The sequence below is a fragment of the Clytia hemisphaerica genome, unplaced genomic scaffold (genome assembly GCF_902728285.1).
Source record: "Clytia hemisphaerica strain Z4C2 unplaced genomic scaffold, Clytia hemisphaerica genome assembly, whole genome shotgun sequence".
Classification (NCBI taxonomy): domain Eukaryota; kingdom Metazoa; phylum Cnidaria; class Hydrozoa; order Leptothecata; family Clytiidae; genus Clytia; species Clytia hemisphaerica.
Window position 1 is genome coordinate 1 of NW_027103442.1, and position 17,820 is coordinate 17,820.

The 17,820-nt window shown below is 38.0% G+C and overlaps 1 protein-coding gene across 1 annotated transcript; it reads left to right on the plus strand.

Moving 5' to 3' along the window:
- The first annotated feature begins 4,491 nt into the window (after positions 1-4,491).
- LOC136798149 (sodium/potassium-transporting ATPase subunit alpha-like) lies at positions 4,492-15,880 on the plus strand. Its single transcript, XM_067054730.1, has 14 exons — positions 4,492-4,625; positions 5,594-5,632; positions 5,854-5,913; positions 6,866-7,132; positions 7,491-7,676; positions 8,246-8,435; positions 8,975-9,171; positions 10,921-11,062; positions 11,424-12,089; positions 12,460-12,822; positions 13,171-13,562; positions 14,356-14,621; positions 14,933-15,126; positions 15,753-15,880. Exons 1-14 carry the CDS (start codon positions 4,608-4,610, stop codon positions 15,779-15,781), a joined length of 3,009 nt encoding a protein of 1,002 aa, XP_066910831.1. The 5' UTR covers positions 4,492-4,607; the 3' UTR covers positions 15,782-15,880.
- The last annotated feature ends 1,940 nt before the right edge of the window (positions 15,881-17,820 follow it).

The following is a 17,820-nucleotide window of genomic DNA, read 5'->3' on the forward strand; positions in this document are numbered from 1 at the left end:
TTCAGTTGGCTAAAATCGTTGCTTTTTGTAAGTACGTGGAAATTGAAAAAAGCAACAATTCTTTCTAACATCTACCACGAGTGTGATTAATTACGTGCGTCCCGTGCCCTCGTGCCCTCGTGGGTCGTGCCTTCGTGCCACGTGAAAAAAGTTACGTGGGTCCTGAAAAGAATTACGTGGGGCCTGAAAAAAATTACGTGGGTCCTAAAAAAAAATTACGTGGGTCCTGAAGATTTGATTTTGTGGTCCGTAAAATGATTTCGTGGGTCCAGAAAATGATTTCGTGGGTTCAGTAGTCACGTGTGTCCTTGTAATTGTGCGGAATCTTTTTTGGAGAATTTGTTGGGGTAAATTTGAGAGTTTAATCGGATACTGTTCTCCTTAAAGCTATACTTTGAGACAACATACGATCTCGCCAAAATGAAAACACCATATTCGAATACAAATTTCCAAAAATAATTAACATTGAATATTAAAATTTTTATACTAGGGAAACATGGCACTATCAGACTGTCTTTGTGCAAAATTTCAAGTTGTATTTTAGTGTGATGCTTGAGATATGAGAGGATTTCTAATGCCAAACTTCAATTAAAATATTAAAACATCCCTGCCTATTTCAGAAGGTTCTTATAACTAACACTATATCCATCACTTAAAAACCTGAATAGTTCGGTTAAATAAACCGAAAATAAATTTTTCTGCATCTGTTGACATACAGATAAATTTAAGGGCTCTGACCATAGCGAGCCTAATCGTTTGTGTTTACAAGATTTTGTAAAAAGTTCTCGACAAATTTATACAAAGCCTCCCCCTTCGTGGCATCGAATCATCGACTTTTCGCACCTCAACTTAACCAAATTTTCTATAATAATTCTGGGATGCCAAGTATATGTTTTCGGACCCACGAACTGTACCCACGAGATTTTCTTTCGGACCCACGAACTACCCACGAGATTTTTTTGGACCCACGAACTACCCACGTAATTTTTTTCGAGACCCGCACGAACTACCCACGTAATTTTTTTTTGGGACCCACGAACTACCGACGTAATTTTTTTCGGGATCCACGAACTACCCACGTATTTTTTTTTTGGACCCACGTAATTTTTTTTAGGACCCACGTATTTTTTTTTTGGACCCACGTAATTTTTTTCGGGACCAACGAGGGCACGAAGGCACGAGGGCACGGGACGCACGAGGGGCACAAAGGCACGACCCACGAGGGCACGAGGGCATGGGACGCACGTAATTAATCAAACTCATCTACCACGCATGCCACGTATTCACTCTAAAGGATCTAAGAAGATCTGCCCAGGTCGGTGCATCGCTATGATCTATGTCATCCTGATTTGGGACGGATATTAAATGAGCTTTTGATTGGCTAAAGCCAATTGTCAAAGTCAATCGTCTACATAAACAATACATATTTTTTAAACATTAGAGCCCAGTCGCTGTCGCTTTCGTTTTCAAGCTAAAGGCAACGCAGTTATGATTATTTTGGCTGAATAATAAAGTCAAATCGTCACATTAGCTTTAGAGCATATTATGTGCAGAATGGATGATCTGTTACAACAAGTTAAATTTTGTCTTTTTTGTGCTTCTTTTTTCACTTTCAAATAATTCTTCCTTTGACTTTTCTCACTATTTTCACGATTAAACAAAGTGATGCACCATTCGATCCCCTTCAATCGCTTTTAACAATTGAGCAAATTTTGTTACTGCACGCTTTCAAGGTCTGTAGATTTAGAACACGATGGCTGAAACTACAGAAACTTGATCAAAAATATTAAACTGACGCCATTGGTCAGTTTGATCCAATAAGAGCTTTTACTCCCAAGAATTGTTGGGTAACGTTCACAGTCTAGCAAACCTAAATGAATTTAAAGTCCATGTTGTAAGAAAAGCGTATTTTTGCTTGACAAAAAAATTAACCTCGGACAACTAACCGAAGTGGGCAATCCCTTGTGGGGTAATATAATCTTCAAAAATTGAGATTTTCAAAATGAATTCTTATAGAATCAACTGTACGATGGGGCGAATGTACTCCGTACAAGAGTGTATCTCATGTCTATCAATTCATAGTACACTCTGTGTACTGCGTTGTCTGCTTGATAAAGAAATTCCCGTACGGAGACCTCTGCGATGAAGTATGTTTATAGAGAGCAATACTTCTCTCATCGTCTCCCCTCTCTCACCAACACTCCACCGCAGCGGTCGGTTTGAAAAATCTCAAATGAGAAAAGACAATGACAACAGACCCTCTACGGCAAGGAATCTTAAAATTAGCCGTAGATACTGGATCTGTCGCCCGAGGGATGTTATCCGGAGGTTAATTGTCTCCCATGATAATCAATTCCCATTAACCTTTCACACGATATAAAATATACATTTCCAAAATTACCTTTTTAGTACCTTGTTATGACAAATGGGGAGGTTGTGCCGGCTTCAAGAGTTTCTGCACCACAAGTAGAACCATCCGAACAGAGCGCTGTCGAAAAACGTGCGGTACGTGCAAGTAAAGACAACACATAGCAGCAGGCTATCCGTCAGAGTCATGATTCAACCTGGAAAAGAAAGCGATATAAATTTTTTTGAAATATATTTTCAAACAAAGATTTAATATAATAAAACTAAAAATTATGTGTCAGTTTTCTACGGCAAAGCTTTTTTAACTGGTGGACTTTTACTCGAAAGCATCCAGCGAGGACCTTTTTTTAAACATCTGTTTCCCAGGCATAGTCTTCCTGGAAAGTTTGATCTGTTGGCCAAAAATGTTTCTCCTCAAAACATATTTTTAATTTCAAAGTATCTTCCCTAGAAAATTTGGTCTGTTTCCACTATTTTCAGAATTAAAATTTTGATCTGTATCCCAAGCTTATAAGGAATAGGATATCTGTTTCCCTCTCCTGGAAATTTTCATCTGTTTCCCTTGCTCTTTGTGATTGATATCTGCTTTCCCCCAGAATGTTCAATCTGTTTCCAATGCAATATTATCTTTTTGGAAACAGATATCTGTTTCCCAATTTATTCTGTCATCTCCTAGAAATATAGACTATGCTATAGTCTAAGACGAGTTTCATCTAAGAGGAACACGGGAGTTTCTTTCGGGGGTAGCTGTTGTCTTAAACACAGACACTATCCGCCGCGCAACATATTACGTTTTATAATATAAAAACTATGTTATATCATGAAACAGATATTTCGGGGAAATGGGCACATTGGCTGCTTCTGTTTTACGCATGAGCAGACGCTTTCTAATAAGAATTCACTTTTATAAGAATATTCATGATGGAATTGGCCAAAAATTTAGGACATGCTAAAAAAAATCACCATCATCGAATTTAGAAACGGAACGTGAGAATGCCATCTTTAAAACATTTTTAGCTGTAAATCGCTTTATCCCCCAGTAAGGCTCAAAACCTTCATTGGGAAATGTCATTTTATGCTTCAGGGATATACTACAAATTATGTAAGAACATTAGGGTTCGATAGCCAAAATGTTAAAATAAAGTTAAGAACATTTTAAGGCTTTGTGGACTTTAGAACACCGAATTTCATAGGAAAATGGACAAAAATACTCTAAAATGGTGAAAATAAGAACATGTTAAGAAGATTTTTAGCCTTAAAGATCAAAAAGTTAAGAACACCCCAAGGCTTCAAAAAGTTTGGATGTTCTTATGAAAAAACGTGTACCTTAAGAATATTTAATAAATTAAGAATATCCATGGTAAAATGGGAAAAAATTGTCCGGCGCTAAGAATTCCCATAATGTAGCACCAGACAGTTGTGTCCGGCGTAATGATTTCGGAACAAGACAAAATTGCCGGACAGTCTATTGGGTCGGTGTTTAACCTCATCTCAAAGTTGTATCAAGGTCCTATTGTCCACCTTTACCCTTCCAACTAGACGGAAGATCAGCTATAGGGTTAAGCGCTAAAACTTGAAATTCAAAATAGGATAATAATTTAGACAATCAGATCACCTCGCTCAAAATAATTTATAGTTTCTCATATTTTCATCGGTCACTAGAAATCACCTTTAGAACACTCCGAAAAATTGTGTAAGCTTTAAGAGCTTTATTGACTAAGCTTCAAAAGATTTTCTATTCAAAATTTCTGAAAAACGAAAGAGAATTAAGGCTACTTAAAAAATGTGAGAAAAAGTTTTGATTGTGTGAAAAAGATAACAAAATCTAATATATGACAGTCGCCTTTGGTGAAAAAATAGTCATAAGGACATTTTAAAGACCTTAAAATGACGTCCGATTTGATCTTAAACCACTATTTAGTTTTATTTTAGCATCTTAAAAAATCTTAGTTCTTTGAGAACAATAATATTTTTGAAAAACTCTTGAATCAAAAGATGAACCTTTACGATACGAGTGATAACTCGCAATCTTTTTCATAAGAAAAGAAGAGTAAGATTTCCATATAAGGAATCTGAGCGAAAACATCACTCTCCACCGTCAAACTTCACGCACAAATTTTAAATCTTTCATTGAATTTTAGTGTTAGGGTTTTGACAGAGTCTGACTTTTTCATTCATTTACCGACCGTACGGACAGAGAAGAGGAGCACTAACGGACGAATTACAAAAATCCGTTCAAAATGCCTGACAAGAAAGGCGTAAGTGTTCGATTTTTGTTGCTTATTCTGAAAAGTTTTCTGAATTATGTGAATAATTTGCGGATGGGTATATTGGATTTGCGTAGCCGGGTGGATCGGGAGAAAAGTCCATTGGGGATATGTATAGTCGGAGAAGTGTCCCTGTTGGTTAATGTTTGGTGGGAAGCCATCTGTCCGGGGAAGAGATCGGGAACAATCGGGGAAAAGTTCAGCTAAGCAATTTGTAATGTCCGGTCAGGAAAATGACAGGCGAAAAAAAGAACTTCGGAGGTTCGTGGGTCCAGGAAAAGTCCGGTAATCGTAGTTGCTTTACAGAAGTGCGTTTAGTACCGATACTAATCATGGCGAAAAATGATTCTCGCCACTTCGGCGTTGACATTTTTTTAATAAACTATTAACCTTGAGCACCAAGAGGGTATTGGCATCCAATTTACCACAGTTGAATGAAGGGAGATCATGTCATTGGGGGCTTCAATCTGTAAGTGCGTCAATGGAAAAGCTTTCGTCATTTATAAACTCTGGGAATCTCGTGCCAAATCCTCTCACAAATTTTACACAATTGACGATTCTTCGGTTCATATATGTATTAAAACACCCCTGTCTCACCCTGCCCGGTGGAAATTTTTTGCTATAGTAAGGATAAAAATTTCTATCGAAATCCCAATGGAGATGGTATTGTTCCCAGCTTAAAAAATCCAATGGGAATAATTTTGTAGTGTAATCTTTTCCATTAAATTCTAAATAGGAATGAAATGAAGGTCAATTTGGAAGTGGGGCTAAAATTGTAGGCTATTTTCCCAACGGCGATGAAATTCTGGCCAATTTACAGTGGGGCAGGGGCCATCGGGTCTGTGAATATAGTTCTGTATTAAAAAGACTAGAGAATTTGTGATTTGGTTAAGTCTGTTATGCCATACAAACAGAGGAGTCTTTCTGAGTTTAAATCTGGTCTTCTTTTAATTTTCTAGAAAGAGAAACTCGATGATCTCAAGAAAGAATTGGAGATGGTAAGGCTAAATCTTGGTTTTTACTATTTCAAGAGTTTTTGAATTTTTTTTTTTTAACCTGGGAAGTTCTTGCTGCTCCCTGATTATCAATTTCTTTCATTATTCAACTCTCCTTAACTCGAACAAATTTATGACCCTCGTGATTGTTCGAGATATGGATACACAACTGTTTAGTCCAATCACAAGCTTCCATAGATATTACTGTTTTTTCTTTTTCATAGGATCACCACACGGTGGAGCTCGGAAGTTTGCTTTCAAGATTGGACAGTGATCTTGATAAGGTTTGTTCATTTATCGCATTTCTGCATTTTAAGTGGGCCCAACAAAGTCTTTTTACCAGTCCGGAAGACCCCGGCCGGATACTGCAAGATACACAAAAAATTGTGACGAACACTAAGATTGTTAAATTTAAAACATATACTGAACGTATACAGTCGGTCATAAATCTAAATATTTAATCAAATTTACAATATATTTGGTAATTATCCGACGCGCGTAAATAGCGACATTTGATTGGCTTCTAAGATGTCCAATATTTTTGAATATATAAGCGAGTTTATGTATTCGAGATAAATCAAGGGGGACGGTATAAAGCATAGTTGACATGTCTCCAAAATCACCGTCCACTTTGCTCGACGACGGTAAAAACACCAAAATACCGTCGTCTGTTTAGGTGAGCAAAGGCGATATAGAGCCGTACATCAACTATCGACTTTTTTTTGTATCGATTTCACTTACTTCGCCCTCGATATCCTCCGATACATAAACTCGGTATAGCTTCCATGGAGGCTACATATTTCAAAAATTGACGTCATACAACGAGTTTAATGACAATTGAGTGCGAAGCCTCGTCCAATATCTTTTCTCGCACGCCCAATATTTTTGCATATTGGATTTGACTTTGTCCAATAACTGCCTAATAATGATATTGATCAGTGCACACCAATCTATTCTGTTCCCCAATAATCGCATGACCTACTCTTTCTCATCTTAAGATGAAACCCGTCTAAAGTAACGGTATTCTGATCAAAACGAAAACTTAATGAGGTCTCTCGGCGGCACCCTTCATCAGGCCATCACACCATCACACAAGAAAAAAGACCCCAACCACACAAACTGCTTTGGGGCTCCTAAATGGTGCCACCACCATAAAAATATTTAACATTATCGGACCAAGCATGGAACCAGAATGCAATTGCAGTTATTTTAAAATGTTTATGTATTTTTTCATAGGGGTTGACGTCAACCAAAGCCGCTGCCAATCTAGCACGTGATGGTTTCAACGCCCTTACACCACCCAAAACCACGCCCGAATGGTTGAAATTCATTCAAAAATTATTCGGTGGATTTTCAATGTTATTGTGGATTGGTGCTTTGTTGTGTTTCTTTGCGTATGGTATTCGTACCATCAATGAGGAAGATCCAGCCCAAGATGAACTGTATCTTGGTATTGTTTTGACCGTTGTCGTGGTGATCACTGGTATCTTCTCTTATTATCAGGTCAGTGATGTCCATTAGGCTTTACTGACTTACTTTTTTATCTTTCAGGGTTGTTGCTGACAGTCAAATTATCTTAAAATCATCGTGCACAAGAAAATTGACCGCTATAAAAACAATAGGCTTTCGTACAGGCTAACTCAATCTACAGATTCACGCTAGATAGAGCTTAGCGACAAGGGGCAGTACACAAGCCTCGAATTTCAAAGCAAATACTTTATCGATTGGGATAAGTTTCATTATTAGTGAATGTCTTAAATCCAAGCTTCGTGTTTTAATGTAAAATTGGAAGTACCTCTGGTAATGAGAAAATAAAACTAAATTTTCAATTCTAAATGCTTTAAATTTTGATCAACTACAGGAAGCAAAGAGCTCAAAGATCATGGAAAGTTTCAAGAAATTGGTTCCTCAAGAAGCAACAGTTATGCGTGACGGACAAAAGATGGCTTTGAATGCAACAAACCTTGTCGTTGGTGATGTCGTTTACATCAAAGCTGGCGATAGAGTTCCTGCTGATCTCCGTATTGTTGAAGCTAGAAGTTTAAAGGTTAGTAGGGTATTTGAGTTGGTACATTGGAATCCCTTTAACTTGAAAAAAGTTTTGTGTTCCTTCAGTTAACAATGCCTCATTATCTTACTCTATAACCCGAAGTTTCCCTAAATTGAACAAATTTATTCTCCGTGTGTGTCAAAGTTGTGGAGATTCAAAATCTCTTCATCTGATAAGTTCGACATGGTCTAAAACCGCGCCTATGCATTGGTGCATCTAAATGAGATTAACGTGTGAAATTATATCATTGATGCCATTTCACTCTTTTTTAAGCTCAAATTCGAAATTTTGGTTGGGCCTGATTCAAATAAACCCCTTTCTATATCAGTGTTGATATATGCATATATGCTACTTCGCATCCAATCTCCTGAAAGGATACGCAGTGCTCATTTTCCTTTGAAAAAAGTGACGTCAAATGAATTTTCCTAACGGGCAACTCTGTGCAGTGTAGGCCCGTCGTCATGCCAAAAGAACCAATCACGTTGCCCAAAAAGCCGTGTAGCCCGCTTCGAAAAAGTAACCGGTTAACAAATAAACATAAATATATAATTCTTTCCTTGTTAAAGGTTGACAACTCCTCATTAACCGGTGAATCTGAACCACAAACACGCGGACCTGAATGTACACATGAAAACCCGTTGGAAACCAAAAACATTGCTTTCTTCTCAACAAATGCTGTCGAAGGCGCTGGTACCGGAATAGTCATCCAATGTGGTGATAACACTGTTATGGGACGTATTGCTAACTTAGCATCAGGTAACTTGAACATTATGGAATTAAGATAAACGTAGAAATCAACGGACTAGATTTTTAGCCTTCCTTACAAATTCACTATACGAAAACTCGGGATATTCTACAGGAATCTGTCTGTTTTCTTCATAGTCTTCAAAATACCGCAGAAGTTGACGACGGTTTAAAGTCACAAAAAGTTGACAGTAAAAACAAAGTAGCTGGGAAAGTTAGGCAATACTTAGTAGCATCTATAACCCGAACACGCACCGAGCATGGAATTTTGTTTGAGTTAAAGAAATTCGAGATATGGAGGGAGGTTTATAAGCCATTGTTTACTGAATGGACCAGCAAACCAGGTTTGAGTTAAGGAGACTCTGGCATTGTATACTTCTTTTTGTTGTTATTATTGTCAAGGAAACAATGAATAAACTCTATCTTTGCTCAAATTAGGTCTTGCTTCTGGAACCGACGGTACAAAAAAAAGTTGCTGGCAATATACTTCTTTTTTGTTGTTACTAGTGGCAACTAAATAATGAATCATATTCTATCCTTGCTCTAATTAGGTCTTGGATCTGGAACCACACCCATTGCACAAGAAATTGAACATTTCATTCATTTGATTACCGGAGTTGCTGTATTCCTTGGTGTGACTTTCCTCATAATTTCCCTTGCTATGGATTATCATTGGTTGGAAGCTATCATTTTCTTAATTGGTATCATTGTAGCCAACGTGCCTGAAGGTCTACTTGCCACCGTCACTGTAAGTTTCACCATGTTACCATATCTATTACCGTATTTTGACCATATCTAATACCTGAGTAAAAGATAACTGGTCTTGACATCTGATAAAATACTGAACTGAACTGATAGAAACCAATTCTAATTCAAACAAAGTGACAAAAATAACCAAAATCGACATTAAAAACTTTTTGATTTAGTGGAATCTTAACCCTGTCAATTTACGTTATTTTTAATCGACCTTTTGGCTTGCAGAGTTGTTCTGTTCCCCATGACAATAAAACTTTCAAAAGATTCTCAGGCAATATGAAGTGCTCATGCCAGTGATATATCATATGAACTATACATTGGGCTTTTCCAGAAAATGTCCAATCATGGGGGTGGAAGATATATTGTCTGGGGGGTAGCGAAAAATCATCAAAATTTGCTCTGTCCGTGGGTAATTTGGGTTGTCCGGGGGGGGGGGGGGGCAATCACTGAAAACCGTTGTATCCTCCACCCCCCCCTATATTCAATTTTTTTTTGAAAAAGCCCATTACTATGTTATACTTCCCTGTCAAATCATCACAAGATATCAAAAAAATTGTTTATTCAATAAAGAGAAAAGGGAATTTTTTCATTGACAAACCAATAGCAATTCTCAGAAAATAAACTATTCTAATTCTCATTTTTTCTATCTCTTACTTTCCACAAGTAAACATTCGAGTAAAACTGATCCACTTACTATAATGGTTTCCTATCTCTCAAACCGTGGTCCGTTGTGAGTTGGTTATCAAGAATCCTTCTAGTAAGGCGCGCCTGGACATAGCGTACGTTCAGGGGGTTGTCTAATCGCCCAAAGTTAGACATCACCCGACTCGAAGCCCATCGGGATTGACCGCATCCTTTTCGACCTTTTTTTACAGTAGGCATAACCCATAGCGCATAAATGCAGACTGAAATCTAGAAAATCTATGAACATTATATTCTCTAAATTACAAAAAAGTAATATTCCATTACAGAAGCATAGCGCATTATACGAATTTGGCGTATTTGACGCGATGACTATGAATAAAATAATTGGTTTATATCATATTTTCCCATTACAGGTTTTAAAGAAATTGAGTTATATTTAAAGATTTTATTTTTACATAAGTGTTCCCAGATATTTCATATCAGGACAGTGTCTGCCTTTTATTATATTATGCTGATATATAAGCAAAAAATGATTTTTCTTTTCTTCTTTCTGACCCCTGGGGGGGGGGGGTACTTAGGCAAATGGAGGGTACGGTATGTGCCGCCCTTACGGGTACCTTTTTTGGACTTCCGAAGTCCCGCTAAGGGTTGGAAAAATCAGAAAATCAAATTTCAGTCCCCCTAAGGGTCGGAAAAATTGGAAAATTTCAACTTTTTACCCCCTGAAAGATCAAAATTTGGTCAAAATTGGTCAAATTGGTCCCGCTAAGGGTCGTAAAATTCCCAAAATTTCCCTTTGTTTTCTCCTTTTTAGTCCCGGTAAGGGTCCAAAGTTCGAAAGTCGGGCGGCACCCCCCCCCGTCAGCTCGCATCCCTAGTACCCCCCCCGGGTTTCTGACCAATTTTGCTCCACATCCGTGTCAATCCAATGTAAAAAAGCTTGTGAATTAAAATTGATGAGTAAGCAAACGATATCAGTTTTATTTAAAGATAAAACCTTTAAAGTATAATGAATAAACCCAACCTTATCAAGATCAGTCTGGATCAGTCTCACTTTCATTATACTCATCCTAGTGCTCATTTTTCCTCCGTTTAGGTATGTTTGACATTGACAGCAAAGAAAATGGCAGCCAAGAACTGTTTGGTCAAACATTTGGAAGCTGTAGAAACCCTTGGAAGTACCTCGGTTATTTGTTCTGATAAAACTGGAACATTGACACAGAACAGAATGACTGTCGGTAAGCAATAATCACGTTTTTTTAGAACAATTTATATAAGAACACTAGGCTGAACTGTGGCCAAAACTTTAGAGCTAATTGAGAACATTCCGAGCTTGTGTTTCTACAGATTGGTAATGAGATACCAATCGTAAGCCCTTAAGAAACTAAAGCCTTGAAAAATCACCAAAAGATACCTCTATCAATCCATAACGGCGCAGTCGGCTTTTGGGGAGCCTAGTAATGAATTTACAGATAGTTTAGTTCCCAATGGGAACTTAGCTACTAAGAAAGATAGCTCTGGAAACTCTCTAACAACTCGTCCACCCACGTGTAGGATTTTGACTTTTATTTTTCAAACTATATCATTTCTTCCCAATAGCTCATATGTGGTTCGATAATACCATCGTTGAAGCCGATACAACAGAAGATCAATCAGGAATAGCTCACGACAAAGGTTCACAAACGTGGAAAGCTTTGGCAAAGATCGGAGCTTTGTGTAACCGTGCCGAATTCCGCGGTGAACAACGAGGTGTCCCAATCTTAAAGAAAGAATGCGCAGGTGACGCTTCCGAAACAGCCATTTTGAAATTCGTTGAATTATCAGTCGGTAGTGTTGAAGCAATCCGTAAAAGGAATCTGAAAGTTGCAGAAATCCCATTCAACTCGACAAATAAATACCAAGTTTCAATCCACGAAATGGAGGATCCGAATGACCCGAGATATCTTTTGGTCATGAAAGGAGCACCTGAACGCATCCTTGAGAGATGTTCTACCATTATGCATAATGGTACCGAATATCCATTAGACGCTGAACGAAAGGAAGCTTTCGAAACTGCTTATCTTGAGCTTGGTGGCCTCGGTGAACGTGTGTTAGGATTTTGTCATTTTAACCTACCAGCTGATAAATTTCCACGCGGTTTTGAGTTTGATACTGAGGAACCACGTAATTTCCCATTGGAGAATTTATGTTTCATTGGTTTAATGAGCATGATTGATCCACCACGTGCTGCTGTCCCTGATGCTGTCAACAAATGCCGAAGTGCAGGTGAGAAAAAAAATCTTTTGGAGACTCTATAGACTCTGTTGAGGAGCAAGCTCTGCGTCACCAGTCACCACAAGCTATCATGCAAATAAGCTCAACACTAACCTAATCGCACGAATATTACTAGTCATTTTATCAACACGAATTGAAAAATTTCGTCTTAATAAAAAAACCCTTAATTAAAACCAGCCGCTGTTTCCTTGAAAAAGCAGAAAATCTCGTGCTAATTTCAGATCGTGCAAATTTCAAAGCCGTTGAATACTATACTTGCCTAGTAATATTCGTGTAATAAGGTGGTAGTGTTTTCGAGGATATCACCGATGCGTGAATTGGGTATATCATATTTGACCTATTGATTCTTCTCTCTTCATAGGAATCAAAGTCATCATGGTGACAGGTGATCATCCGATCACTGCAAAAGCTATCGCCAAAGGTGTCGGTATCATCTCCGAAGGTTCTGAAACAGTCGAAGATATTGGACAACGATTGAACATCCCTACAGAGCTGGTCAACCCAAGAGATGCTAAAGCTTGTGTAGTTCATGGTGGACAATTGAAAGACATGAAACAGGATAAGATGGATGAGATCTTGCGAACTCATCAAGAAATTGTCTTTGCCAGAACTTCACCGCAACAAAAATTGATCATTGTTGAAGGATGTCAACGTCAAGGAGCTATCGTTGCCGTTACCGGAGATGGTGTCAATGATTCACCTGCTTTGAAGAAAGCTGATATCGGTACGTAGGATGAGTTATATTTGAAAATTAGACCAAATATATTTTTTACTTATCATCACTGTTGACATTCCCGTGAAGATCGGGGCTTCAAGCTTTTTTCTGACTACAGGCTCCATAGAGGCTTTGATTATAGATAACTTTAAATATAAGCGCCTATGAATACCATGACGAACAAATATTCAACACAATTGAAATCTGAAACTAGGCTGTAAAAGACACAATTTTATGCGTTCTTTCCGCATCATAGATTACAGAATCAATGAATATCATGTATTTTTCACCACAATGTACCACGTGATTAAAATACCACAATCTAATCACAGTTTTTACATTCATTCTCAATCTCAGGTGTTGCCATGGGGATCACTGGATCTGACGTCTCCAAACAAGCAGCAGACATGATCTTATTGGATGACAATTTTGCTTCAATCGTTACCGGAGTTGAAGAAGGACGTCTCATCTTTGACAATCTCAAAAAATCCATTGCTTACACGCTGACCAGTAACATCCCTGAGATCTCACCTTTTCTGATGTTCATCTTACTCAGTATCCCACTTCCCCTTGGCACCATTACCATCCTGTGTATTGACTTGGGAACTGACATGTTACCAGCTATCTCCTTAGCTTACGAGAAAGCCGAGAGTGACATCATGAAACGTAAACCACGTGATCCAGTGTATGATAAATTGGTGAATCAACGTTTGATCAGTTTGTCGTATGGTCAGATTGGTATGATCCAGGTAAAGTTGGATTATATTTTTACCAAGTAAGTAAGTCTGCAATCGCAGTCGGAGGCGACCCGAAGGCTCCTCTTTCGATAGCTATCTACCCGAAGGTAAGGGAGGGCGCACACTCCTTCTTCCTGGATTGCTCCACTTACCCTTGATTCTTCTCTTAATTGCTGAGCATCAAGCAGAGAGTACCATTTTGGGAATATTTGGTATGACCCGGATGGGGGTTGAACCCGCAACCTTGCGAACCGTAGCCACTGCACTTTAGACGCTTTTTCATTACTGTAAGTCACTACATGTCTGAGTAAGTAAGTCTGCGACCGCAGTCGGAGGCGACCCGAAGGATCCTTTTACGATAGCTATCTACCCGAAGGTAGGGAATTGCGCCACCTATCCTTTATCCTTCTCTTAATTGGTGAGCATCAAGCAGGGAGGCATTAAGTACCATTTTGTACTAAGTTTTTGATGAACCGACCGGGGATCGAACGCATGACCTTGTGCACCGTAGCTGGATGCTCTACCTTTGTACTGCGCTCGCTCGAGTATTGCCGAAGTAAATACGGTCTTGATATTAATATTCCTGAGATCTGTCGGGAAAAAAAGAAAAATCCTAACTTGATAAACATGAGAACAAAAGCAAAAGAATGTTTTCCCATTTGGAGAGAGTTGTAGGGTACTTTCAGCAAGAAACCTTTCCTTCTTGCTTTTCTTAATCTCTATGATTATTTGACTTTCCACAGTGTTTCTCTCAAACCATCGCTGTCTAGCACTATCAACTTAGAACATTTCACTACCTTTCCAGGCCATTGCTGGCTTTTTCACCTACTTTGTGATCATGGGTGAGAATGGATTCTTGCCATCAAGACTGTTCAACCTCCGAGCAGAATGGGATGACAAGTTGAACAACGCAGTACCAGATTCCTACGGTAGTGAATGGACCTACTTTCAACGCAAAGAACTGGAATTGACTTGCCATACAGCTTTCTTTACCACCATTGTGGTAGTACAATGGGCTGATTTGATCATCTGTAAAACCAGGAAACTCTCCATTGTTCACCAAGGAATGAAGTAAGTGAATCTTCGGGAAAACTCGACTTCCCTTTTTAAAAAGATTACAAAAGTATTCCAGCAAGCTACACTGATCCATTAATAGTCTTGGAAGAAAGCTATTTATTCTTGAATTTCAAGATGCTTCTAGCAATTATTTTCAAAAGAAAAATTTACCCCTTGACGAAAATGAAAGGCGTTTTGACAGCTGACAACACGTCTGAATAATATGTATGAATATCTGTCGCAGCACTGGCGTTTTTCTTGGACAATTGGATAAAACCTGTTTGTTCCTGATCTAATGAAACGTTTTATCACTTGTTTACTCGTAGAAACCACATGCTGAATTTTGGTTTGTTGTTCGAAACCACCCTTGCTGCTGTTCTCTCCTACGCCCCTGGTTTGAATACCGCCCTTCGTCTCCGCCCTCTGAACGCCACATGGTGGTTCTGCGGAGTCCCATTCAGTCTGACCATTTTCATCTATGATGAAATCCGTCGTTATTTGATCCGACGAAACCCAGGAGGTAAGAACTTTGTTTTACTTTCAATACACCAATCATTCCTTTGACAGCACAGACTATTTTTGAGGGAACTGGTAATTAATTTACAAGGTATATTCTTTCTCGGTGACTGTCCCTAAAACCAAACAAATCCCCGCCTAAACTCTTATTCCAATTGAGAGACATTTCCCTGAGTTTCTGCAGTGAAGTAAAAACTTTTTCTAGCATTTAAATAGCTCAAATAAATTGACGCTGTTACTTTTTCATTTTCATGGTAGGGTATTTTTCAAGAGTATTCCAAAAAGAGTTTTCCTCGTAAATTTATCACCTGTCTCGTCAAAAGCTTACTATTTTCCATCTCACACTCAATCTAATGGGAAGTTTTTCCAAAAGGATGATCATTCTAGACTTAGCCCCCAATATTCAACATTACGTTTATGATTCATTTTGTTTACACAGTTCGTGCAATCAACAATCTAAAACGGTCTCTCTGGAAGTGATTATTTAGCCCTCTTTAAAAACCATACTCCATCACTCCATGACTTATAATACAGCTATCGACTCAACTCGAAAAACAAACAATAAATAAGTAGCTCCAACTAAACAAAGAAAAACACCGGGTAGAAAACAATGTTTTTTGTACATTATAGGATGGATTGAATTGGAAACTTACTATTAAATTTGTTGAATAAAATCGCTGCCAAGACTTGCATCTGTTTATATTCGATCAATTTAAAGGATGTGTTGTTATTGAAAGATCGTGTCATCTAAGAACCTACGAGATAAAAGAATGGAAATGTATTAGTAAAAGCAGCAGTCTTTAACTTAATTTGCTATTCTTTGCAATGAATGTAGATAACTATGAACAAAACTCCTTCGAGATAAAGTTTACTTACGTAAACAGCATAACCTGAAACTTTAGTATTTTATGTTTTTTATCAACCACCATAGCCACTAAACATAATTTTCTCAATTAGCTTTTTATAGAAAAGTGCCTCAATTTGAAGCTTTTCTTCTACATACCTTAATATGGTCTTTGGTAAAGACACCAGCGATTAACTTCGGTTTGGAGTTTCACTTCCTTATGCTGTAAGATCGAAGAGAGATAATGGTTATGACCCTTCCAAATATTTTGTTTACTATAATCATATTAATTAGTTTTTTATCATATTTGTTAGTTTGTAGGATTTTTTTATTAAGTATACACAGTTTGTCTTATAAAGTAAAGGGCGTCGAGTAGAGCTAAGAAATACTGCAGATAATTCAAAATTTAGAGCCGCATGTATTGCTGGCTTATGCTAATTCGAACTTCTATTATTCGAATCTCTCTGTAATTCGAACTAATTCACAGTTCCCTTCAAGGGGAAACCCTCTTGAACACTTTCTATAATTCGAAATATTAGATTCCTGTTCCAGTCCGCATTACACGTTTATTTTATAAGAGCATCCAAAATTTTTGAAGTCTTCGGTTCTCAACTTTTTGAGTTTCAAGCCTAAAAATGTTCTTTTAACATAACATGTTCTTATTTTCGCAATATGAGTATTTTTGTCCATTTTCCTAAGAAATTGGGTGTTTTAGAGTCCGCGAAGCCTTAAAATGTTTTTAACTTGTTCTTAACATTTTCGCCATCGAAGCCTTATGTTCTTATAAAAAAACGTGTATGACGACTGATCACGAGGGTTAATTTGGTCCACATTTTAAACAAACTATTGTATACTTTATCTTTTGTGTGTTCATGAACAGAATTAAAAAAATTAGCATCATTTGCTTAAAAAATGTCCTTCTCGTTTACTCCAAAAATGGGCTTTTCCAGAAAAAACCGTGCAACCCCTGTTGAGGAGGTCCAACCTTTTGTGACCTACCCTCTTGGAATTCCAGCCAATTTTAGGATCATACTCCTTGGAATTCCGAATTTTTACAAATTTCTAATCATTACCCCCTTGGAATTCCGCTTTTTTTTGACGGATTTTCGTCTACCCCTATGAAATTCCACTGCATTTCAAACCTTACCCCATTGGACCTCCTCCAATTGATTCAATATGTGATTACCTCTGATCATATTGAAAACATCTTCCTCTTCCAGATGTTACAAGGTGTCTACATTTGGTATTATACAGTCGATCTGTTTTCTATTGGTTTGTTTTTATTTATCTAATTATAGCTATCTATTTGAGAAAAGAAAAGGGGAGAGGTCAGGATGACATTTAGTAACATTTATGAGCAGGAATTGGAATTAAAGAATCCTGCTATAAATCACAAGGATCCGTTTCAGGGAAATACTTTGGAAGGAGGGTAGTAGGTACTAATGGATACTTTGGAAGGAGGGGGGTGGTAGGTACTAATGGATACTTTGGAAGGAGGGTAGTAGGTACTAATGGATACTTTGGAAGGAGGGTAGTAGGTACTAATGGATACTTGAAGGAGGTACTATGGGGGTGGTAGTAGGTACTAATGGATACTTTGGAAGGAGGGTGGTAGGTACTAATGGATACTTTGGAAGGAGGGTGGTAGGTACTAATGGATACTTTGGAAGGAGGGTAGTAGGTACTAATGGATACTTTGGAAGGAGGGTGGTAGGTACTAATGGATACTTTGGAAGGGGGTAGGACTAATGGATACTTTGGATAGTAGGTACTAATGGATACTTTGGAAGGAGGGTAGTAGGTACTAATGGATACTTTGGAAGGAGGGTAGCAGGTACTAATGGATACTTTGGA